This window comes from Ictidomys tridecemlineatus, chromosome 1 (genome assembly GCF_052094955.1).
Source record: "Ictidomys tridecemlineatus isolate mIctTri1 chromosome 1, mIctTri1.hap1, whole genome shotgun sequence".
NCBI classification, from domain to species: domain Eukaryota; kingdom Metazoa; phylum Chordata; class Mammalia; order Rodentia; family Sciuridae; genus Ictidomys; species Ictidomys tridecemlineatus.
Window position 1 is genome coordinate 103508234 of NC_135477.1, and position 27551 is coordinate 103535784.

The 27551-nt window shown below is 34.4% G+C and overlaps 1 protein-coding gene across 3 annotated transcripts in view; it reads left to right on the top strand.

The window, feature by feature from the left end:
* Arsk (arylsulfatase family member K) overlaps positions 1-16809 on the top strand; it is a 50041-nt gene extending 33232 nt beyond the window's left edge. For all 3 annotated transcript variants that reach the window (XM_005326153.5, XM_078045017.1, XM_021726901.3), the window contains 3 exons: positions 1248-1472; positions 13175-13399; positions 15674-16809. In XM_005326153.5, coding sequence (XP_005326210.2) covers positions 1248-1472; positions 13175-13399; positions 15674-15963 — 740 coding nt within the window. In that variant the 3' untranslated portion in view covers positions 15964-16809. The remainder of the gene's footprint in view (positions 1-1247; positions 1473-13174; positions 13400-15673) is intronic.
* The last annotated feature ends 10742 nt before the right edge of the window (positions 16810-27551 follow it).

Consider the following 27551-nt stretch of genomic DNA (forward strand, 5'->3'; position numbering starts at 1 on the left):
AAAGTTATTTTCATATCACCATGTCATTTATTTTACTTCATTTGGGAATGAAGCATAATTTCATTAGTGAAGTGTGGTTGTCACCTCTATATAGGAGGAATGGAAACTTTCCAAGTGAATGGTGGGAGAAAGGGCATTCTACACAAAAGCAGAGTATGGACAGAGGCAACATAGTGTAAACTAATATGGTATGTTTGAGGAATTCTAAGCAATTTAGGGTTGCTGAAAGATAAAGTTTCAGCAGGTAGCTGAGGATGCTGAGGCTGGAGGGTAGACAGGGGCCTTGTACATCACAGGAGGGATAGACAGTAGAAAGCTGTGAAAAAGTTTTAAGTGGGGATATAACATGATTAGATGATTAGGTGTTTTAGAAAAATAGCCACCAGAGTGATGCCAAGGGATACTAGAGGGGAAAGAAGAGTGAATACAAGAAGACCAACTAGGAAGCAATTCCGGTTGCCCAGTTGACAGATGAGGGTCTTCATGAATAACTCCACAGAACAGTCTCAATTCTGACTGAATCTCAAAATCTATGGGGTTTTAAATTATATAGACCCAGATTCAGGAACTGCCAAAACAGAGATGACTTTTCTATCTGGACTGTACCTTATTGTGATTCTCTTAATTATAATGAGGATATTAAGAGATGGGACTGGTCACAGTTTTACTATCCATCTAGCTATTCCCTATCTAAGAATATGCTAAATCATTCTCATATACCATCTGTACTGCCTTCTTCAAAGGTCGCATTTCCATAACCTCCCAACTTCATGAGCATGAACTGATGTTACTCAGAGGTTTAGGATTAAAAATAACAGGGGAGAGGAGTTCTAATTGCTCTTATCCCTTTCTATTGTATAGAGGCTGTGGGTCAGTGGCAATACCAATCTTTGTGTCATCTGAGACATGTACAGTGCCAATGTCCAGACTTACCTTACTTTTCTTATTTGAGGCACTAAGGGGAAGACTTCCACCCCCAATTCTCTTGACAGAAACATAGAAAGCAGGCCCGCATGATCTCCAGATAAAATAGTTTTGAGGGAGATTTCCTATGGATATATTTTTTTCTTTTCTTCTGTAGTCTGTCAACTGAGGATCAAGCACATGAAACTTTGGATAATATTGAGATGTTAAGAAGTATCCTTTGATAGAAGCTTTAATGGGGTAGAGTGGTTATACATGTAATGTGATAGAATACAACATGAACTAAAAGCTAATTACTAAATTTAATCTTAATTTTATTGTAGGTAAAATTATTTTAACTCTTCACCAATTAGATCTTCTTCAGAAAACTATGGTCATATATACTTCAGACCATGGAGAGCTGGCCATGGAACATCGACAGTTTTATAAAATGAGTATGTATGAAGCTAGTGCCCATGTTCCACTGTTGATAATGGGACCAGGAATTAAGGCCAACCAACAAGTATCAAATGTAGTTTCTCTGGTGGATATTTACCCTACTATGCTTGGTAAGTGGTGTGTTCAATGTTTACCTGTATTAATGTTGGAGAATAAATAGACCAAGTAGTTAGAGGTTCCACTAACTTATTTTAACCTTGAGCAACTCATTTAACTATGAGTCAAATTCATACTCTGAAAAAATGAGGATAATATTCCTCCATTTCCTGTGGTCATCACTCACTCTAGTCTTTTCCAAAAGATTCACAATCAGGATATGACTCTAAAGTAATAAATATATATTCAGGTTCAGGTCTTTACAGATGACTTGTACATCATTTGATTCTCTCTCACATCCCTAAATATGAGCATTTTCCACTTTGAAACATTACCTTTTTTCAATGTTAGAAAAGTCTTTTAATCCGATACTATAAACATCTCTCTCCCAAATCCTTTAGATAGTTTTGTATTATTTGCTTTAATAGCTTCTTAACATCTATAGGCATAGCCATAGGTCTAGAATAACAATATTTGGAGTGAGATAATTAGCAGTTTTCCTTGAAGATACTAGAATAATGACATCATTAAATTCAAAGAAAATTATGTAAAACTGTAATTTAACAAAGTAATTTTAATTCATTAACATTTAAAAACTGACTTTGGATTTTTGGAATCCATCAGTTGCAAAAGTATCATCAATTCATAAATTTTGGTAAGACAAGAAGATAACACATTTCTCTAATTTGAGAAATGTTAAAATATAGAAGAAACATCCATCTTAAAAATCAAAGAAATAGGGCCTGGCACTGTAGCTAAGTGGCAGAGCGCTTGCCTAGCATGTGTGAGGCACTGGGTTTGATCCTTAGCACCACCTAAAAATAAATAAAATAAAGGCATGCTGTCCATCTACAGCTACAAAAAAGCATAATAATAAATAAAAATCAAAGAAATAAAAGTTCATTTTATCTTCTTCCTTCTAGTACAGTCTTTCCCTTTACTTAAATAAGATTCTTTAGAGTTAATTTAACTCAGTGCCCTTTCTTTTTCTCTTTATTTCATATCATTTGTTGTATGCTTGAATATCTTTCTAGTTCCTTGAATCTTTAATCTCTTCAGTTGCTTAGTCATCATGTACTGGTTTCCTTTTATCCCAAAGCAGTCATCTCACTTATCCATAACTCTGCCACTTTCTCACTCCATCAATTCCCAGACCTCTATTTCCCTCACTTGTTTTATTAAGCATATATATAATTAAGTGATTTGTGGTGCTGGGGATGAAACCCAGAGTTTTGTGCACGTTAGGGAAGCACTTATCACTGAGTTACATCCCCAGCCCATCTATGTATGTTTCTATGTGTCTATCTTATCATCTATTGAATCTTGTAAATATATGCTGATATTGACCTTTTTTTATACTTTCCTCCCCTAGTTTTTCTTTATATAGAACTCTCATTCATTTGGGAGTCATCATTTTGCTTGACTTTTTAACTTTGTTCTCTTTCCTTGAGGTACAGTGACTAGAACTATAAAAAGTTTACTAAAAGATTATAGAAAGCTGGGGTGATCCTTTCTCAGTGTGTCCCTTTCTCAGTGTGTCCCTCAATATACTTTCTAGTGATATTTGGCTTTTTTTTTTTTAACTCTGACAGCTTAATAGTCCAGTAACTTTGGGGAGCTGTCCAAAGTGAGGTGTCCTTTTCCCTTCATAGAATTACAGAATGTCACCTTATGTATATTAGTTGATTCAGATGCATGGTTTAACTTTCATTTAAACATTGTTTTATATTTGCTTACAATGCAAATTTTGTACTCTATAATCTTGAGTTACTATTATCACTACTTGTCATTTCTTTTTTTTTTTTGGTAGGGGAAGGAACTGGGTACTGAACCCAGGGGAACTTAACCACTGAGTCACATCCCTAGTCCTTTTTATTTTTTATTTTGAGACAGGGTCTTGCTAAGCTGCATAGAGACTAAGTTGCTGAGGCTGGCCTCAAACTCCTGCTTCAGCCTCCTTGAGTTGCTGGAATTACAAGCATGACCCACCACACCTGGCTAACTTGTCATTTATATAGCATAAAAATTAAGGGTCATTTGTAGACTAGTAGATGACATATGTATTTATTAGATAATAACATTAGATACATTATTTAGATAAATACATCATTGTAATTATTTCATAATATATTTATCTAACAGATGATGTAAGAAAATACTGATTGGCATGAGGGAATTTTAGAGGGGGTACCTGCCTAGTTTATGATACTTAACAATAAAAATTTCTTTAGCTAAGAGAAAACATTCCCAGAATCACCTTTGTCTTTCCATCCCTGCTCTCCTGGAACTGGTTCTCTACAATTATCTGGCTTTTTTTCTATAACTTGTCTATTACAATTTTCTAAAATCTGAAGATTTATATCGATTTTTATTTATTTTTCTCTTTCATAAGATTCTTGGTAATAGAGTCCTTCTAAGTTACATTTCCCAGAAAAAAAATAATATATTTTATTAGCAGCATTTAGATCAGATGGTGATTAGACACTCACAAAAAATAAAGGATGCCAAAAATAAGTCCCACTCCAGTTCTATATAAACTGGAAATTATATTAATGTCTTCAAGGCTTAGCACAATTTAAAATGTGCTTCATAATAAATATTCTTTTGTCATCAGAAGGGGAAAAGCTACGTTTATATTATTTTTTGGGGGGTGGGAAAAGGGAGTAGAAGAGGATGCCTAGAGATAAGGTGGAAAGAGAAAAAGACAAGGGGGTAAAACAAAAACCTGTGTTGGAGCCAGGAAAAAAATGTTAACAGTGTTACTTCTTAAAAGTAAAATGATAAAGGTTTGACATCTATAAATTTCTTTTCTTTTTGTGCAAGAAAAAGAAAACTTCCCTGTTAAATTAACCAAAAGATATAAACAGACAGTTCATAATAAGAGATATACAAGATATTTTTAGATTCAGATTCAGTAGTCATAAAACTATTAAAACAAGAACATATCATTTTTCTTTCACATATGGAGTTTACAAAGGTTAAGAAAAATTGCAAAATCTTATATTAGAAATAGGCTTTCTTATATGTTGTTGCTGGGAATATAAAATGGCACAAAGTGTTTGGAGACAAATGTGGCATTATGTTTCACATTTCTTGGAAATATGCATACCTTTTGACCTAGGAATTTCCATTTTAAGAAACAACCTATATGTGGGAAGCCACCCCTGAGCTATTTTAGCATCTTCACTGGCCTTGAGCCAAAGATATTTTGGTTTGGCATTGCAAGTCATTTTGTGACTCCTCGCACTTAATGAATTACACACTGCATGTGACCTCAGTCTTACCTGTCATAGCTCCAGAGTTGGCGTAACCCATTGGCCTACCTTAAATGGTGCAGAAAATTCTAAAAAACCTTTGATGTTTTTTCAGACAAACCTTTGATGTTTCCCCCACATAAATAAACCAAACGTGGGCTGTCCTGCTCTCTCTCTTCCCAATGTGGAAGCTCGACCCCTAAAGTGGAAGAGCTTTCTGATCCTCGCTTTCTGAAATTACTTTCTGTGTAGTGTAGTTTTTTTGCTGCCTTCTTTTCTTAGCTTTATGTCACAGCCAGCTCACTCCATGCAGCAGAAACCCAAATTCCACCGCCTGCGCTGGACGTGGGCGGTATATATGTACCCATATATGTACCTATTTTATCTCCATGCATATTTATTAAAATATTAAGAATTATCAAACAGTGTGAATGTCTAGAAGTAATGGATTAGGTTTTTAAAAATGGAAATAGTTGGTTCTATTTTAAAAATGAAATGATGTAAAAGTGATATTTTATTAAAAATAAAATATAGGCTTTCAAGTTGTATAAACAGATTTTTTTGTTGCAGTAGAGTATCCATCTAATTTACTGTTCAGATCAGCATACTTTTTAGAATAGAGGGTATTATTAATAATTATACCAGGATTTACAGGTATACACTGAGTCTGTTCCCTTGTTTAAAAGCCATAATAGTCAACAAAGCAAAGATAATACTGATGGTCCTATATTTAACCTGGTGTTTAATTCAACCTTTTAAAGCAAAATTCTTCAGAGTTGAAAGAATTTAAAACTACTTTAAAAAGTAGTGATTAATTTTAAAAGCATACCTGTAAGATAGGATGTTCTACTTACCTCTGCTTAATATGTGTTTTGATATGGTATCTACAAAGATCTTATTTTGTGATTCTTCTAATCCATTAGAAGCTTAAAATAGTTATGAGTAATCTATTCTTAGAATTCTAAATTTAAGTTCTTTATTAGTTTAAGTGTACCTGTATTATTTTTATCAATTATGTTTACATGTGAAGAATATGGGGTTGAACTTCTCAAATTAAAGCTCCCAGCCAGCCTTCCTCTTCGCTTCCATTCTATGTACCTAAGAAGATTCTTATAAGAGATAGTGATTCAAAAACCTTCAAAAGGAAGAAACTGGTTAGGAAAACTCAACTGGAATTTCTGTTCTAATACACCTACCTTAGTTTCAAGAGTCTGTTGAAATTTCAGTGCTTCTATTTAAAAGTCTGAATTTATAGATAGCTTTTATATAATATTTTTAAGTGTTTTTTTTCCTATAGAATATTTTATGATAAAATAGAAAACACATAAAACATATTCTTCGTTTATTTATCCTTGTAGGTCCTTTATAGTTTCATAGTAATATTTACTAATATTAGCAGAAAATGCCATTTTCATGAGTAGGAATTCTTCATAGTATTAAAGTTCATACTTCAGAAGTTATTCTATAAAAATTACTCACCAAAATATTTTCTTCTTGAATGCCTACTATTAGCATCCTTTAGCTCAGTGAGAAATAAAGACAGTCTCATTTTGAAATTAAAATTGTTTTGATTTTTCCCTTTTAAACTTAACTTCCTATGAATTTTTTTTTGTTGTAAATGGACAAAATGCCTTTATTATATTTATTTATTTTTATGTGGTATTGAGGATCAAATTCAGTGCCTCACAAGTGCTAGGCAAGCACTCTACCACTGAGCCACAATTGCAGCCCCCTGAATTTTTTTATTAAATTTATTTATTCCCCATCTAATTCAGATGTATGATATGTCAAGATCATTGTACTGTCATGTGTAACTAATTAAAACAAAAAATTATTTATTCTAATTTGTTATACATGACAGCAGAATGCATTTCAATTCATAGTACACATATAGAGCACAATTTTTCATGTCTCTGGTTCTACACAAATCAGAGTCACACCATTCCTGTCTTCATGCATGTACTTAAGGTAATGATGTCCATCTCATTCCACCATCTTTCCTACCCCCATTCCTCCTCCCTTTCTCTCCCTCCCCTTTGCCCTATCTAAAATTCCTCCATTCCTCCCATGCTCCCCACCCATTCCCATTATGTATCAGCATCCACATATCAGAGAAAACATTCTGCTTTTGATTTGAGGGGGTGGCTTGATTCACTTAGCATAATATTCTCCAACTCCATCCATTTATTTGCAAATACCATGATTTTATTCTCTTTTAATGCTTAGTTATTTTCCATTATGTATTTATACCACATTTTCTTTATCCATTTATCTACTGAAGGGCATCTAGGTTGGTTCCACAGTTTACCTATTGTGAATTGTGCTGCTATAAACATTGATGGGCTGAGTCACTGTAGCATGCTATTTTTAAGTCCTTTGGGTATAAACTGAGGAGTGGAATACCTGGGTCAAATGGTGGTTCCATTCCAAGTTTTCCAAGGAATCTAGATTGGTTGCACCAATTTGCAGTCCCACCAGCAATGAATGAGTATGCCTTTTTCCCACATCCTCTCCAGCACTTATTGTTGTTTATATTCTTATTTTAATATTTCTTTTAGTTGTTGATAGACCTTTATTTTATTTATTTATATGAGGTGCTGAGAATCAAACCCAGTACCTCACATGCTGGGCAAAAACGCTACCACTGATCCACAACCCGAGCCCCTGTTGTTTATATTCTTAACAGCTGACATTCTGACTGGAGTGAGATGAAATCTTAGTTTTGATATGCATTTCTCTACTTGCTAGAGATGTTGAACATTTTTTTCATATATTTGTTGATTGATTGTATATCATCTTCTGAGAAGTGTGTGTTCAGTTCCCTGGCCCATTTATTGATTGAGTTGTTTGGGTTTTTTTGGTGTTAATAGTTTTTATTTCTTTATATATCTTAGATATTAGTGCTCTATCTGATGTGGGTGGGGTAAAAATTTCCTTTCATTCTGTAAGCTATCTCTATTCATCTCACTAATTGTTTCGCTTTGAATCCATCTCATTTATTGATTTTTTATTTTATCTCTTGCACTATACATGTTTTGATATAGTATTATTAAGGAAGTTGGGGCCTAATCCAACATAATGAAGATTTGGGCCTACGTTTTCTTCTATTGAGCACAGGATCTCTAATTAAATTCCTAGGTCCTTGATCCACTTTGAGTTAAGTTTTGTGCATGGTGAGAGATAGGGGCTTAATTTCATTTTGCTGAATATGGATTTCCAGTTTTCCCAGCACCATTTGTTTAAGAGGCTATCTTTTCTCTAGTATATTTTTTGTCGCCTTTGTGTAATATGAGATCACTGTATTTATGTGGGTTTTTCTCTGTGTCCTCTATTATGTAGAATTGGTCTACAGGTCTATTTTGGTGCCAATACCATGCTGTTTTTGTTACTATTGCTCAATAGTATAGTTTAAGGTCTTGTATAGTGATGTCACCTGCTTCACTCTTCTTGCTAAGGATTGCTTTGGCTATTCTGGGTCTCTTATTTTTCTGGATGAATTTCATGATTGCTTTTTCTATTTTTATGAGGAATGTCATTGGGATTTTTATTGGAATTGCATTAAATCTGTATAGTGCTTTTGGTAGTATGGTTATTTTGACAATATTAATTCTGCCTATCCAAGAACAAGGGAGATCTTTCCATCTTCTAAGGTCTTTTTAAATTTCTTTCTTTAGCATTCTATAGTTTTCATTGTAGAGATCTTTCACCTCTTTCATTAAGTTGATACCCAAGTTTTTGTTTGTTTGGTTTGGTTGGTTGGTTGGGGTTTTTGTTTTGTTTTGTTTTTTAGACTATTGTAAATGGGGTTGTTTTCCTAGTTTCTCTTTCAGAGGATTTGTCACTGATGTACAGAAATACCTTGGATTTATGCATATTGATTTTATATCCTGCTGCTTTGCTGAATTCATTTATTAGTTCTCAGTTTTCTGGTGAAATTTTTTGAATCCTCTAGGAATAGAATCATATCATCGGCAAATAGTGATAGTTTTAAGTTCTTCTTTTCTTATTCTTATTCCTTTAATTTCTATCTAGTTACTCTGGCTAGAATCTGAAGAACCATGTTGAATAGAAGTGGTGAAAGAGGGCATCCTTGTCTTGTTCCAGTTTTTAGAGGGAATGCTTTCAATTTTTCTCCATTGAGAATGATGTTGGCCTGGGGCTTAGCATAGGTTACTTTTATAATGTTGAGATATGTTCTTGTTATCCCTAGTTTTTCTAGTGTTTTGAACATGAAGGGGTGCTGTATTTTGTAGAATGCTTTTTCTTCATCTATTGAAATGATCGTATGATTCTAAGTCTATTGATGTGATAAATTAGAGTTATTGATTTCCATATGTTGAACAAACCTTGCATCCCTGGGATGAACTCCACTTGATCATGGTACACTATCTTTTTGATATGTTTTTACATATAATTTGCCAGAATTTTGTTGAGAATTTTTGCATCTGTGTTCATTGGAGATATTGGTCTGAAGTTTTCTTTCTTTGATGCGTCTTTGCCTGGTTTTGGAATCAGGGTGATATTGGCCTCATAGGATGAGTTTGGAAGTCCTCTCTCTTTGTCTGTTTTATAAAATAATTTGGGAAGTATTGGTATTAGTTGTTCTTTGAAAGTCTTGTAGAACTCAGCTGTGTATCCATCTGGTACTGGGTTTTTCTTGTTTGGTAGGCTTCTGATGACATCTTCTATTTCTTTGCTTGAAATTGATCTGTTTAACTTGTGTATATCATCCTGATTCAGTATGGGCAAATCATATGACTCTAGAAATTTGTCGATGCCTTTGATATTTACCATCTTATTGGAGTACAAATTTTCAAAATAATTATCTTCTGTGTTTCTTTAGTGTCTGTTGTGATATTTCCTTTTTCATCATGGTTGTTAGTAATTTGATTTTTCTCTCTCCTTCTTTTCATTAGCATGGCTAAGGGTTTATCAATTTTATTTATCTTTTCAAAGAACCAACTTTTTGTTTTGTCATTTTTTTCAATTGTTTCAATTTCATTGATTTCAGTTCTGATTTTAATTATTTCCTGTCTTCTCCTGCTTTTGGTGTAGATTTGTTCTTCTTTTTCTAAGGCTTTGAGATGTAATGTTAGGTCATTTATTTGTTGACTTTTTCTTCTTTTAAGGAATGAACTCCATGCAATGAACTTTCCTCTTAGTACTGCCTTCATAGTATCCCAGAGATTTTAATATGTTGTAACAGTGTTCTCATTTACCTCTAAAAATTTTTTAATCTCCTCTTTGATGTCTTTTACAACCCATTATTCAATCAGTAACATATTATTTAGTCTCTAGGTGTTGGAGTAGCTCCTGTTTTTTATTTTATCATTGATTTCTAATTTTATTCCACTTTGATCTGATGTAATGCAGGGTAGTATCTCTACTTTTTTGTATTTGATAAGGAGTTGCTTTGTGACATAATATATGTTCTATTTTAGAGAAGGATCCATGTGCTGTTGAGAAGAAAGTAAATTAACTTGTTGATAGATAAAATATTTTATATGTGTCTGTTGAGTCTAAGTTATTGATTGTATTATTGAGTTTTATAGTTTCTTTTTTTAGCTTTTGTTTGGGAGATCTATCCAGTGGTGAAAGAGGTGTGTTCAGATCACCCATAATTATTGTGTTGTGGTCTGTTTGACTCTTGAACTTGAGAAGAGTTTGCTTGATGAATATGCATGCTCTATTGTTTGGGGCATATATATTTATAATTGTTACATCTTGTTGATATATGGTTCCCTTAAGCAGTTAATCCCTTTTGATTAACTTTGGCTTGAAGTCTATTTTATTTGATATGAGAAAGGAAACCCCTGCTTGTTTCTGCAGTCCATGTGAGTGGTATTTTTTTTCCCAACCTTCATTGTCAGCCTGTGGATGTCTTTTCCTATGAGTCGAGTCTCTTGCAGTCAGCATATTGTTGGGTCTTTTTTCTTTTTGTAATCCAAACTGCTAGTCTATGTGTTTTGATTGGTAAGTTGAGGCCATTAATATTCAGGGTTATTATTGAAACATGATTTGTATTCCCAGTAATTTCTGTTTATTTTTGGTATTTAACTTGACTTGGTTTCTCATTTGATTGGTTTTCCTTTTAGTTTAATACCTCCCTTTGCTGATTTTCATTGTTATTTTTAATTTCCTCCTCCTGGAATATTTTGCCAAGGATGTTCTATAGTGCAGGCTTTCTAGTTGTAAATTCTTTTAACTTTTCTTTATCATGGAAGGTTCTTATTTTGTCATCAAATCTAAAACTTAACTTTGCTGGATATAAGATTCTTGGTTGGCATCTATTTCCTTTCAGAGCTTGGTATATGTTTTTCCAGTATCTTCTAGCTTTCAGAGTCTGGGTTGAAAAATCTGCAGATATCTTAATTGGTTTTCCCCCATATGTAATCTGATTCCTTTCTCTTGTGGCTTTTAAAATTCTCTCCCTATTCTGTATGCTAGGCATTTGCATTATAATGTGCCTTGGCGTGGATCTGTTGTGATTTTGTACTTTTGGTGTCCTGTGAGCCTCTTGTATTTGATTTTCCAATTCATTCTTCATGTTTGGAAAATTTTCTGATATTAGTTCATTAAATAGGTTGTCCTTTCCTTGAGTTTGTAACGCTATGCCTTCCTCTATCCCAATAATTCTTAAATTTGTTCTTTTTATTTTATCCCATAATTCTTGAATGTTCTGCTCATGGTTTCTTACCATCTTCACTGTATGGTCAACATTCTTTTCAAAAATTCCACATGTATGAACTTCCCATAGTCATGAGCATATGCCAATTGGCCCCTGCTTCCCATGATCCTCAAAGGCTTCTTTTCTGCAGCTCAGTAGTGTTGGTGACACACGGATACCCTTACACAGCCTTCTTCCTTGCTACTTACTTCCTCTCCTTACAGTGAACAGACCACTGTCTTGGAGCTCAATTTCATCTTAGGCCGTCCCTTTCTCTCATGTACATCCTCTTTAAAGTCTTCTCTCCTGATAGTTTTTAACCAGTTGTCTCTGAAATACTTCTCTTTCTTTGGGAATCAAAAAAATTCCTAATTGTGATTGATTGGTGGAAGATCACTAAAATTATGCCTCTTTCAAGGGAAATGAAAGATACAAATTTTTAAATGGTCATTTGTAAAGCAAGTATCTGAAGAAGATTTATAGAGTGAAAGGAAAGTGACCAAGACACTCAAAGCAACCAAGAGATCTTTATTGCAGCAGTGAGAAAGGGAAGAGAGAGAGAGAGCCCGGCAGGAGAAGGTTTTTATAGCCCTTCTGCTGTGCTGCCTAAGTCTAAAAGGGTCTATGGGTTTGCAAGCTGCCTTGTTGGCATAAGGGGGATTAAGTGTTCAGCCTTGAGAGGGGGAGTGGGGAGTGGGGAAGTGTTCAGGCTTGAGCAGGGGGGTGAAACGTTCAGCCTTGAGTGGGGGGGGTTGAGCGATTAACTTGAGGCAAACAGGCGATAAAGAACCAGACAGATGGGGGTTTGAGTGTGCAGGTAATCCTGCAGCTAACATTCGTTCAGCCTGCCCTGCACCTAACATAGAGGACTTTGCTTCCTTATTCTCATTAAAATAATTTTCTTACTCAATTTTGTTTAGTTTCTAACATTAGAGATATAATGCTATTTTTCATAGGGAATATTTAAATTTACATAGAAACCTGAACCACTGAAATCAGAAAGGGGTGTGGAGCAAGTAGACTCATTTTTAAACTATCTTGAGTACGCAGCAATCATTAACTAATTTTCTACAGGGAAAAGGCATATGTTAAAACCAATTTTAAAAAAACTCTTTTTAAATTGGATATTTCTCATGCTATTGGTCTATATGTATATATTTGATAGGTAAAAATTTACTTTTCCCTAAATCAGTATAATCCAGGATTCCACAAGGAATGTTTTTACAAAATACTAGTCCTTAAGATGTTCCTTAAGAGTGAAAAAAAGAATCTTTATCATCAAATAACTTTGGTAGGGCTCTTATTGACCAAATATTGTTCTCAGAATTTTTCATAAATTATCTTATTTAAATCTGAAGTGAACTTATAAGATACAAGTATTATTGGGTTTTTTTTGGGGGGAGTATTTTAATTTGTTATTTATGACAATGCATTACAATTCATATCACACATAACAGAACACAATTTTTCACATCTCTGGTTGTACACAAAGTAGGGTCACAACATTTGTGTCTTCATACATGTACTTAAGGTAATGATGTCCAACAAGTATTATTATTATCCTTCTTTTACAAGTAAAGAAACTGAGGTTCAGAGAATTTAATAACTTACACAAGGTTACATGGCTAAAGCAGTAAGCAAGCATCTGAATCTAGGTAGTCCATTTACAAAACCTATATACAGTCTCTAGTCTGTGATCTTTAATGGGGGAAAATGTAAATTATGTCATTTATGAATGTTCAACTAGTGAAAGGATGCATTGTGTTTTAATACTTTATTATTTTTTGTTGCAAAGATATTGCTGGAATTCCTCTGCCTCAGAACCTTAGTGGATACTCTTTGTTGCCATTATCATCAGAACCATCTAAGAATAAACGTAAAGTCAAAAACCTACGTCCTCCATGGATTCTGAGTGAATTCCACGGATGCAATGTGAATGCTTCCACCTATATGCTTCGAACTAACCAATGGAAGTACATAACCTATTCTGATGGTGTTTCAGTATTGCCTCAACTCTTTGGTAAATTAATTGATGTGTTTTTAAGTGTAATTTTATGCATGAGCTGACCTACATAGCACTGCTCAAGAGCTTCAATAATTATTGTTAAATAAATGAAAATCTGCTGCTTCTCCTGATGAGACAGGCTACAGAGGTTGCCCAAGGGAGGAGCAGCTTCCTTGCCAGTCAGCATGTGAATATTAGAGAAAGTGCTCTAAGTCTTTGAATCTGGGTCTTATGATTTAAACCATCACTTTCCCCAATCAGGGATCTTTTAACGCTCATTGTTCCATTTCCCAATCAGCAGTCACCACCTTTTCATTATCTGTTCTGAAGGATCAACACTTATCTCTATGGACTAGACATTCTACATATATTATGTAACGTGCATCCCAACCCTACAATATAGTACCATTCTCTTCATTTTACAGAGGAGGAGTCTAGGGGGGTCAAAGAAGTTCAGACACCTGTATAAGATCTCACAACTAAGAAGCAGCAGAACTGAAAGGTCAACCCCAGTCTGATTCTAAAATCCATTTTCCTGCCACATTATAAAAATGGCTGCTAGCTTCCCTAGTCTATGAATTAATTTTTAAACAACATTTTTAGATTTAGGATTTTACTTATACTCTGTCCCATTTTAGCCATTATTTATATTTGTTTCTGCCTTAAGTTTCCTTCCTACTTACAAATGTCAAAATTATTAACTCAAAATAATTCTTCACTGGCCAAACCTGAGTAACTGCCTTAACTCTAAAAACAGGGGATTCTTGGCTTCAAAAAGTCCTTAAATTTTCGTCATGACAAATAATGGCCTCTTGCTTGTTCACTGGTCATTGTTAAATAAAATTTATGGGAACCCATTATTTAGGCTGAACTCCTGCATTAGATTCAAAAACATAAACCAAAACAGATTGGAGTCACTAATGCTAAGTGCCACATAATCAAACTGAACTTTAAAACAGGCCAGATTCCTAAAGAGAAATTCACAGAAACCAATCAGAAAGGGCCCATTTTACCTGATCCAAATGATAAAGAAGTTCCTTCTGTTTTAAACCTATATGAAAAGTAACTTTTTAACCACCAATGGTTTTTGCTCCTTGTTTATCCTTCCTTCATGCTTTTTCAGCTTACAAAGCTCACCACTCTGTTCAGTTCATTGAAGCACCTTTTCTAATTCTTTAGATGGGATGCTGCCCAACTCATGAATCATGAAGTAAACATCAATTAGATTTTTAAACAAATTTGTTGTAATTTTGTTTTTTTAACACTGTGTTCTGCAAAGTTCAGATGTGATTATTAAAGGACCAGTGGAGAAGCCATTCTTTCCTATCTTTTCTAGGGTTTATTCACAGACCTCCCTTTCCTAAAGAGTTATCATGTGAAGTCTTCTATCAAAGTCATATATGTGTTCAGGAGTCTCCTGCCTAGTGCATTTAAATAGCTCTCATAGTGATTTTTCTTTGAGCATACAGTGTTCATTTACTATTTTGAAGTTGTCATAAGATCTTTTTTTTTTTAAATCAGATTGGTATCTTATATCCCCTGTCTTCCCACATCATATATAAAAAGCATTTATGGATCTGAACATTTATCTTTATTTTCTTACTGGTAGTGACTGAGAGAAATTTTTCATTTCTATAATTCTTAGATAAAATGGGAGTATTTATGAATCTAACTTTCAGAAATCCAAGTATAAGATGCTAATATATAAATAAAACTAAGACTGAATGAAATTGCAGGAATATGACTTATCTATATAAAAAAATCTTATAGCTGCAAAGTTTAGGGCTGTTGAAATGAAACTACAAATACAGGGTTTTTTCCTCTTCATGTCAAAGGAGAAAAGGCATCAGAAACAGGAAGAATTCATTTTAAACCAACTTACTAATGATAAGGGTCTTACTGTTTCTGGCATCTAAAAGTAGATAAGAAGAAAAATGGGATAGCAGGAAAAAAGATAATTTGGGTATGTTACAGGAGTGTTTAATTTTTGGTATATATTGCTTAATGATGGGAATGTGTTCTAGGAAATGTGTCATTCTGCTATTTCATCAATGTGCTAACTTCAGACAGCATACTTATACAAAAAAGAAGATTAAGATATCACTAGACAATATAATTTTATAGGACCACTACATATATGTGGAGTGTTATGCAGCACATGATTACATACTGCCCTTCATTTTATTAACTGAAAGGATCTGAAAATAAAATCTAATATATTATCTATTCACATTCTAGAAAAACTTTTAATAGGTAACCTTTTTGACAGTTTTACTTTTTTTCTTTCAGATCTTTCCTCGGACCCAGATGAATTAAATAACATTGCTGCAAAATTTCCAGAAATTACTTATTCTTTAGATCAGAAGCTTCGTTCCATTATAAACTACCCCAAAGTTTCTGCTTCTGTCCACAGATATAATAAAGAACAGTTTATCATGTGGAAACAAAGTATAGGACAAAATTATTCAAATGTTATAGCAAACCTTAGGTGGCATCAGGAGTGGCTGAAAAATCCAGAGAAGTATGAAAATGCCATTGATCAGTGGCTTAAAACCCACACTACTTCACAATTTGAATAAAAATAAGAAAATAATGTTCTAGAGCTACTTATAAATATGTTCATATGTATTTTAAATGAAACAATTTAGTAATTACTTTTACTTTTAAAGAATGTATTATATCTTAAAATGACAGTGATTATAGAATTACGTATTTTCAGAAATGACTAAGTTGCTTACGGCATTGCTACGTTGCTGAGGCTGGTTTTGAATTTGTGATACTACTGCCTCAACTTCCCTTGCCACTGGGATTACAAGCCTGTACCACCATGCCTGGCTATTCTTGCAGACTACTAAAGATTTAATGGAAATATCAAAAGGATGACAGCAACTACTATACTATACAGTTGTTACTCTGATTAAATACAGAATATAAAATATTTTAATAACTATTATTAACTTGCAAATCATAAAATAATATGTATTTGACAGTGTCTGAGTTATTTGTATTTGATGGGATCATTTAGATTTAATGAGAATATTAGGATTCTTCTAATGTTTTCTTAACATGTAGAAATTTGTACTTTCATGTAACCAATTTTATGACTCTTTATACCCTGTAAGTACATGCAATTATAATCTGTCAATTAAAATAATATTAATTTTAAAATTTATGAATCTGCTTTTATATCTTTGAAATTTTATGTCATGTTTAGAGTTTAGTGTTTTAAATATTTAAATCTCTGACCCATCTGATTTGTATTACATATCTAACATATTACATACTAACTTTAGTTGTTGCCCCCACCATTTTTTAACAACTACCCAATGGACCCTTTATTAAGTAAATTATCACTTGTTTCATTGGTTAAAATGTTATTCATTACATGTTACCCTGGAATGAATAAATTATCTTATCCCTGCTGATTTCAAATGCCATTTTATCATATACCAAAATCCCACTTACACTTATGTCCTTTCTGAACATTTTATTTTGCAAAGAACTCTTCTATTTATTAATCTGGTAGCCAATATCTGGTCCCTTTGCAACCCTTTCCTTTTTTCAAAACTGTTCTAAATATTCTTGCTTACTTGATTTTTCCATATAAATTTAGAATTTCTGTCTAATTGTAAAAATGAAAAATCTTGTTAGTCTTTTGTGAAGTAATTAAATTTATAGCCCTAGATAGAAATGAACTATTTATTATATCATTATAAAGAATACTGTCTTATTTTCCCTTTGTTCATGTCTCTTTTTATAACCCTCAGCAGTATTCTAAATTTTGTTCAAATAGATATAAGTTTCTCTGGAGGGATTTTTATTTGTTTATAAGAAAAAACTGATTTATTATGATCTAATATTAAAGGTAATTATTATTTCAGGTGTATTATTCCACATAGCAGTATGCCTATATTTCCCTTTAAATGTGTCTTTTATACATTGGAAGAGTGACTATGCATTATATTGCTATTAGGATTTTTTTTACTTGTTTTTTCCCCATATTTTTATTGGTACATTATAGTTGTATATAATGGTGGGATTTGTTGTTACATAATCATATATGCCCACAACATAACAGTGTAATTTGACCAATATCATTACCTGGTATTTCCCCTTTCCCTCCTCTCCTTTCTCCCCCTGGTCCCTTTCCTCTCCTTTACAGATCTCACTTCAATTTTCATGATATTCCCCTTACCACTTTTCTTTTCCCTTTTGCTCTCTAGCTTCCACATATGAGAGGAAAATATACCATCTCAGCTTTCTGTGTTTGGCTTATTTTGCTTAACATAATGTTTTCATTTCATTTCATTTTCCTGCAAGTGACATTTCACGCTTCCTTTTTGGATGCATAAAACTCAGTTGTGTGTATATATACCACATTTTCTTTATCCATTCATCCACTGATGGACACCTACTTTGGTTCCATAGTTTAGAAATACATGTATCACTGTAGTATGATGACTTTAATTCTTCAGGATAAATACTGAGTAATATCATTGGTGGTGTCACGATGGGCAAAAGTGTGACATTTGCAGTTGAGGGGAGTGATGAAGAATGTCCATGCATTTCTGCCCTTTTCAGTGTTTTATTCACTCAGATCACTTAATATAATTTCACTTTATAGGTTCTTAATCAAGAAAATGACAATCCTTAACACTGGGCAGTGCAACAGACATAATCCATTCAAAGCAAACAATTCAGGGTTAACTTCTAAGCACTGCAAACACACTTAATCATGACAGACTTATTACAGACATTCCCTCTACATGCTAAGCTTAAGTGCTATATTCAAAGTCTTTAAGTTTTAGATCTTAAGTCCAGTGGATGCACATTCACTCAGAGTGCAATGACCAGGTCAGGAATCGATAGAAGCTTCTCCTGGAGTGGAGTTGATGGCTGGCTGAGGAAACAGTCATAAGGAGAAGTCCTTTTCTCACTAGAGTCAAGAGGTTGCTGTAGAGTTTGAGAATAGTGAGGATGATGCAGAGGATCAGGCAGATGAGAAGAGTTGGGAAGGCAGTCTAGGTCCTCATCAGGCTCTCAGGCTTGTGTACATCAGTGCTGGTTTTTTTTTTTTCATTACAGTATCTGATTTAAAATGGTATCAAACCATGAAAACAGAAAATAAAGAAAAACTACAAAATCAAAACAAATTAATATCAAAATCCAAGAATCAACACTAACTAGAAGCTGGATTGAGACATTTTGGGCTTCACAATTTACAACTACCACTGTTACAACCTATTCCAATCTACCATTATCTATTATTGGAATTTTGCAATAGACTCCTAGAAGTTTCTCCCTGAGTCTGACCTTGGTTTTTTCCAATCTATTGTCAACGTAATAGCCAAAGGGATTCTGTTAAGAATCATATTATATCATATGATACTCAACCCCCAACCCCCTGCCAGGGTTTCCTAACTCAGTTTTTCTATAAAAGCTAGAGTCATTACAGTGGCCCATGGGACCACATCACCTCCCACATTCCCACATAGTTCACTCTGCTGTGGCCACACTACCCTCCCTGGGCACACCACATCTTAAGACCTTTATACTTGTCAATTCTAGCTTCTTAGAATGCAGTTCTTCCCTCACATTTCCATGTGGTTCACTTACTAGCCCTTTCAGGTCACTGATCAAATGTTATCTTCTTATATGTGTTATTGGGTTGGGGGCAGGGGCAAGGACAGGCAGTATAGGTAACAAATGATTGGGTCATAAAGATGGGGGCTGATTCAAGAGGAAATAAAATGCTAATAATTCCAGAACCCTTCTCCTTCTTCAACTGGTTGTTGAGGTTACCTGCCTCCAAGAAATTGTTCCTCCCTAAAAGGAGTTAATGAATGAATGCCCCCTGGACTGCTCCCTTCCAGCATGTACCCCTGGGTGGCTTGTTCCTGCCCTTGATCACTCCACCTTATTTGGCCCATATTTTGGTCACTAATCATCCAGGCAGGACAAGGGGAAGAGAAAGCGTGAGAACAAAGGAAATCTAAAATATATAAAAAGGGCAAGACATCCCTACTTCCTCAGACACCCAGCTCTGGGGCTCCTTCTCTTTGGAGAAGTCTGTCTCTGTTCTATCCTTTAAATAAAACTTGCTTTCTACACTTGCCTTGGTAGTTCTGATGAACCCACCTAATTCTATCCTAGGATTGGGAACCTTCTCATCACAAAGTTATAAAAAGTTCATTTCTGTTTTACTAAGGTATCTATTTGGCCTGACCGTACTCTGAGGGCTAATCTTGTTTGGAATTACTGCCCATGCTCTAAACCCACCCATGCCTGGCTCTCCTTGACCAGATAACAATCCTCCCTAAAACCTTAGCAGCTTCTCATAAATTCTGATGTTGGAATGCAATTTAGTCTCTATCTTGAAATGTTGAGCCAGGTAGATTATTTGTAAGATCAGGCGAGGCAGGCAGCTACCAAAGGAGGCAGATTTAAAAAGGCCACCCAACGAGGCTTTATTTGAGATATCACTCCCAGGCAGAACTCAATCAGACCAACAGAGTGGACAGGAAAGGTGTCTAAGGAGAAACCGTGTGGAAGCTTGACCGGACTGGACTTTTATGGGACTTACAGAAGAAGGGAAGGGCTTGGAACAGGAAAAGGTGTTTTTAGAGTTCCTTGTCCTGTTGGAGTTGGTCAGGGGAGCTGGCTGAACTCCAGGATTGGCCAGGGGGTCCTGCTGATTGATAGGCATTAGTCAGGAGACCCCACTGATTGATAGGCGTTTCCATCGGTGCCTGATTGATGTTTCTTTCCCATTCGGGCTGCTTTTCCTATATCACGGCTACTGACCTGACATCATTAACCTGCTATCTGCCTTTGTATTATGCTTGCCAGAATCCTGTTAGCTTAAGTTCCCAAGACACCGCCCTTTGTAACTTTTTGTGCTTTGAAACCTTTTCCCTGGAGAGCTGGGCTGCTATTCTCTAGCCCAGCTTTGGGTGAGAAAGCCTCTGGCCAGCTAGCTCTCTTGTGTACACAATATGTTTGTTTTAATTGGGGAAATGAGACGCAGCCCTGATTCTCATCACCAGTATCCCCTGCTCTATTTTTTTCCACAGAAGTCACTATCATCAGCTTAGTTTTACATATTTATTTATATTTATATTACATGTTTATTTATTTATACTATCTCTCATACCATCCCACTTCAAAGGAAGAAAAGTTCTATGCACACCTGGCTTTTTGTCTTATTTGAGCCCACAAGTATCTCAAGTGCCTAATACTTACGGGAAGCTTAGTAAATCAAATGAATATACTGGGAGTTATAGCTGTTCAGAATTCAAACTGATACAGAATACCAACAGGCCAGGGCAGGGCAGGGAGTAAAGGGTAGTAGCCTTCTAGAAGCAGGAAATTCTAGCAGAATCCTTCACAAAAAGAGCTGACAAAAGAGACTCCTCTGTGCCTTATCTTTTTCTATGAAAAAGGCCAGATACTAAATATGTTTAGGCTTTATGAGCCATATGGCCTTTTTCACAACTGCTCAGTTCTAGAGTTGTAGCATGAAAGCATAACAGACAATAGTAAATAAATCAGCATGACTGTGCTCTAAAACACTTTGTTTCCAAAAATACAGGATTCTGACCTGTGAGCCATAGTCTGCTAACTGCTGGTCTAGAACAATGATTCACAACTTTGCTATAATTTGGAATCCCATGATGATTAAAATATTACTGCCTGGCTTCTACCCTAACCATCAGGATTGGTTAAAGTTTCCCAAGTGATTCTAATGTGTAGCAAAATTTGAGAACCACTGGTCAGGGATTGTGCTATTCTAACCATGGTGCTCAGATTCAGAAGCATCCACTCAGCTGAGAACCTTATGTGTTTTTGTCTTTGATTTAAATTTTAAAAAGAAAAAAAGAGGAAAGACACTGTATTCTCTCTGCTCTTTGTAGTTTTCTATTCCATTAAACCCAAGAGATTTGATTTAAACTACAAGAATTGATAAAATCTGTTAAATAGCTAAACAGAAAAAAATTAGTATATAGCTGTAAAAACAATAATTTGGTAAAAATGAACATTAGGGAAAATATTCTATCATATTATGACATAAAATGCTTTAAAAGAGAGGTACAAACCTACATTTTTTTAAGTTATAAGATTCTTTTGAAGTATATAAACAAGATATATACACATGAAATAATAGTTCTTAGATGGAAGGATTTAATCTTAAAATATCACTTTAGCAAAAAGTGTATGTTTCATTCAATCCTGATTTTACTCCTAGTAAGGATTTTTAAAATTTATTTGGATAAACGCTCTTAGAGGTATATAGAAAAATTAATATCTGAAATTACTATTATAAAATTATGGAAAGAATACTAAGGTGGAGCTAATATTATTGGTCATTAAAATATACTGTAAAATCACTGAATCAAACAAATCTTTCTTGCCATGAAGCAAGAAAGAGAATGCGACCTAGGTAAAAGAAACTCAATGTGGACAACAGAAGAGATCTAGACCTGTGCTAGAATTATTGTATCTTTATATGTGGGTCATACATAATAGGTGTGTGTATGTGTGTGTGTGTGTGTGTGTGTGTTGCTTACAATTGTGTATATTAAACTCTCATTAGATACAATTTTAAATATCCCTCCACAAATTTTAACACTAAAAAAAACATAATCTTAAATAATTCTTGGGTTGAAATTATAATTTAAAATGCTATTTTAATATGTATTTATTTTTTTAGTTATAGTTGGACATAATACCTTTATTTTACTTGTTTATTTTTATGTGGTGCTGAGGATCAAACCCAGGGCACCGCATATACTGGGCAAGCACTCTACTAATGAGCCACAACCCCAGTCCTAAAATGCTATTTTGAAATAAAATGACACAACCAAAGCTATACTAAAAAAAATATTCTTAGCCTTAAACTCATTATGAATAAAAGATAAAAATAAACTAATTATAAAAAGTTAGAAAACAAAATATGCATAAATTTTATATTTATGGTGAAGGACTGATCTCCTTAAATACAGTTGTATAAATTCTACTTCCACTTAGGGTAAAGAAAGCCACAAAGGGATACTGGTCCCATGTTATCAATCACAAAAATTAAAAAATAATCTACAAAACAAAACTTTTCTTGAACCTATCAGAAGACAGCGATTACAAGGGAACAGATAATCCAAATTGCAAAAGGTAGCAAGCCCCTTCCAGAAGCAATGGCATACATAAAACTCTCTCACCTTTGACAGCAAGGGGAAAAAAATTAGCCTCCCTTGCAAACAAAAAAAAAGTGAATAAGAAACTGATATTTTAACAAATTTCTAAAGACCAAATTTATATGAAAATAACAGCAGAAACTCTGGGAACCCCACACCCAAGGGAGTTATATGGACAAACCAGCTTTCATTCTTAGACCTCAACCCATACTCAAGACAAAGACATGGGGCAGGGCAGGAGATCTAATTGGTACCCTTTCCAGGGGACAGATGTACACAGAGAGAGTGACTGCCTCTGGAGTTCAAGCATAAAATCTGGAACCTTTTCAAAAGGCCAACAAATCACTGGGAAGGATTGGATTACAGCAAAAGCTTTAGGCTGGTAAGGAGGAAGAAGAAACCCAGTCATGTCCAGAGTCTTCCCATTATAAACCAAAGGTTCCTCCAAAAAGGGATAGTGACAGGAAACTTACTCTTGGAAATTACAAAGCACTGCCACTGCAACAAATTACCAACCTAAATGTTTAGAGAAGCCCAAGCAAAATATACCAAGAGAAGGATACCTAAGAACATCCAAATCAGACTGGTGGAAAACACAAATAAGGGAGAAGATCTAGAAGTCAACCACAGAAGTAAAGAAACATTCCATATAAATGAACAAAAGTTAGCCAGGTGCAGTAGTGCATGACTGTAATCTCTGGGACTCTGAAGGTTGAGGCAGAAGAATCAAGAGTTCAAAGCCAGCCTCAACACAGGCGAACCACTAAGCAACTAAGTGAGATCCTGTCTCTAAATAAAATACAAAAAAGGGCTGTGGATGTGGCTCAGTGATAGAGTGCCCCTGAGTTCAATCCCTGATACCTCTCTTCCAAAAAAAAAAAAAATGAACAAAAGTAAAAGAATTACATCATTACAAAGATGAGCAAAACCCATCAAGGATTATGTAAATCAGAAGACAGTGGTGCAGTTTCTTTAAAGTACTGTAAGAAAAACTATTGTCCTTGAATACTACATACCCAGCAAAATTGTTTTCAAAAATGAAGGTAAAACAAAAATTTACAAGACCAAAACAGAAAAGAAAAGGATAATTTGCTGCCAGTAGACCTGAACTATTAGAAATTTAAAGAAGGAATATGTTGCCAAGTTGGAATCCAGATCTACACAAAGACAGAAATTGGAAAACTCATACATTGCTGATGGTAATGTAAAGTGGTACCATCTATGTAAAACACAGCTTGGCAATTACTCTGAAAGTTAAACATAGAATTATCATATAACCCATCAACTGCTTTCATAGGTATATAACCTAGAGAACTGAAAAGAGATGTTCATAGAAACACATGTACACAAATGTTCACAATAGCATTATTCACAATAGCCAAAAAGTAGAAAAACACCAAATATCCATCAGTTGAGCAATGGATAAACAAAACATGATATAGCCACACAAAGGAGCGTTATTTATCCATTCAGAGGAATACTGTATCGTTATGTGCTATGACATAGATGAACCTTAAAAACATTATACTAAGTGAAAGAAGGTAGACACAAAAGACCATGTTCCTATGCAATCACATATTTATGAATTGTCTAGAAACAGGCAATCTATAGAGAAAAAGTAGATAAATTGGTAGTTTCCAGGGGCTGGGAGAAGCAGCGAATGAGTATAGGGTTCCTTTAGAGATACTGAAAACATTTTCAAATTAGTGGTGACAGCTACACAAACTTGTGAAAATGCTAAAAAGCAATGAATTGTGTACTTCAAAGATTCATTTTATGTTAATTATATCTAAATGTTTTTCATCTGTGAGAATGACAATAAAATGATGATGCTGATATTGTTGGGACCATGGAGAAAAAGACACATTACTTGTGTTCCTTATTAAGAGCAATTCAGCACCAGGAATTAAAAGGTTTCAAGAATCCTTGTGCTTTTCCCTTGCAATTCCAATTCCAGTATTTTATCATAAGAGAATAATTTAATGTAAGTGCAAGGATGTATGTGACGATATGTTCTTTACAGAATTATTTATAAAAATACTTTAAATCCTTGTCTAGAAATAAGGAGCTATTTAAATAATTAATCCATTTAATATTAAAAGGTATGTTTTTATTTATTAATATGGAAAGCTATTCAAATATCTCAAATGGAATAAAAGTGGGATACAAAATGAATATATAGTATGACTTATAATTTTTGTAAGTATATAGATCAAGTCATGATAGTCTGAAGGTGTGTTAGCTTTATCTTGCTCTGGCTTAGGAAGTGAGGAAATCAACTTCCAGGAGGAAAGATTTATTTTGGTTCACAGTTTGAGGGGTCTCAGTTTATGGTCAGTTGGCTCCATCACTTCTGGCCTTTGTTGAGGCAGATCAAGGTGGTGGGGAGTGCAGTGGTGAGGCACAGCTGCTCTCCTCAAGGCAGCCAGGAAACTGAGAGAGAGAGAGAGAGAGAGAGAGAGAGAGAGAGAGAGAGAGAGAGAGAGAGAGAAGGAAGGAAGGGTTAGAGAGAAAATATACCCTTCAAAGGTCAAGCCAGGGGATCTACTTCCTGAAACTAGGCCCCACCTCCCAAAGGTTGCACCATAGCATCACAGGTTGGCAGCCAAGCTTTCAGTACATGGCCTTTGGGGGACATTTCAGATCCAAATCATAACAGAAGGACATGTAACTATTAACAATTGTTGCCTGGGCAGATGTTAAGTGATATTTTGGTTGTTGTGAATATGAATTGTCTACTTTTCCACAATTAATATGTGCTATTAATAAAATAAATACTGACTTTTCAAAATATATTTAACAACTTTAATGTTGCTTCTATTGAGACAAATTGAGATTAGGTGCCCCGGAAATGATACACAGTATTAACTATGTAATATTCCTGCCCCCCCAAAAAAAGTCTAATCCAATTATAATTATGTGGAAATAAAGAAAATTTTAAGAACATCCTGTATATGTATGTCTTGGTCTTTTCAAATGTCAATATCATGAAAGGAAAAAGAAAGCCTGAGGGACTGTTCTAGATTAAAGGCCACTAAAGAAATATTACAATTGAATATAATTCACCATGCTTTTTTGTTCCCAACACAGTGGATAAAAATAAACCCACAACAAAACACATCTTTGTGAAATTTGTTAGAAACAGAGAAGAAAAATAAGCTGCTTTCTAGAAGGGAAAAAATAATGATCACATCAAAACAAATCATGAATGAGAATGACTTATAGCTTTTCAACACAAACACTTAGAAGCCAGGAAGCAATGCCTCCAAAATTTAGCAGGAAAATGTTTTCCTAAATAGAATTCTAAACCTTGCTAAATCATTAGTTAAACATGAAGTTAGAGTAAAGAAATTTTCAGATATGTAGTCTCAAAAAATTCCCCTTTCTCAAGAAGTCACTGAAGGATGCCTTCTTCCCAAGCAAGAAAATTAAATCAAGAAAGAAAAAAAAATCATGAAATCAGAAAATTGGAGAACCAATCTAAGTGGAAGGAATCTCTAGGATGATGAACATGAAGAAAGATGCCAGAATGAGTGACCTAGAAGTCCACCTGTCCAGGCAGACTGTCTTCATGACTCAAGTAATGGACACAAGGAGGTCTCTCACTGCTTAGTCCTCAAACCTTATACAAACTTTTTAGCCTTTTGAAATAACGGATGTGTTCTACCAAGAGAATAAATCAAACAAACAACCCAAAGATTAAAGAAACAGGAACTGCAAACCAAAAGAGATACAATTTCAGTGACAACAAGTAGAAGTCCCTGCCTGACAGTAATGTGTCACACCTAGAGAAATCAGCCCAAACTAAAAGGAAATGAAAGTCTCTGAAAAGGAGGTTTCCAGGGAGGAAAAAATGGAATTGCCATATTTTGTTACGAAACAGACCTTGTAGAAATTGTACAGAGGGACTATATGCCAGCACTTGTCTGACATGTGTGAGGCACTGGGTTCAATTCTTAGCATCGCATATAAAAAAATAAAAACAAAGGTCCATCAACAACTAAATAATAATAATTATTATTGTTATTAATTATTATCTATTCCTGTAATATCAGCTACTCCAGAAGCTGAATCTCAAGCTGCAGGCCAGCCTGGGCAATTAACTAAGACTCTGTCTTAAAATGAAAAAAAAAAAAAGGGCTGGGAATGTAGCTCAGTGGTAGAGCAGCCCTGTGTTCAATCCCTAGTACTAGCCCCCCCAAAAAAGGCATTACCTGTGATTACAATGAAAAGTAAGAGAAGGCAATTATTAATTTCCAAAACAGAAAATAATGATCTTTATAATATACTACAACACTCAGTGAAAATAGTTTCATTTTATAATAATGCAAACACTGAATACAGGTATATACCCAAATTGTAATATTACTATTTTGATACTATGAGAAAGAGAAAACAGTGGGAACAAAGATGTGAAAAGTAAATCTTCATCCTTTTCTAGTAAGAAGTTAACAGAAAATATCTAAAACTGTTGCATCAATAAAAAGCATTACACATTTATTACTTAAAATAATAGAATTATGTAAATACCAAAAGAAACAGCAAAGAGTATCTAGAAGAGAAGATGTAAAAACAGAAATGTTAGGACAGAGAGTCATTTATGTTATCAGCTTTCTTGTTCTATTTGACTTTAAAACTATGTACATGTGCTATTTTGATAAGAATTAGTTTTTAAATCAATGTTTTAACAGGTCTTATGAAATGTTAAGTTCTATGAAATGTAATTTCACTGCTAGAGTATTGTTTTGTAATATGCATGACCATGTCAACAAATCTGAGACCAATTATAGAACTATCTTGAGGAATACTGAACTAACATTGGATAGGAGAATGATTGAATGATGAGTACTGCTAAGAGTGGATCATAAACTGGATAATGTTACATAGAAAAGGGCCTCGGACAAGACCCTGAAGAATGTGAAAATCAAAACTGGACTTTGGAGTTTTTCAGAGCTATCATTCTACCTCTTTCTTAAATG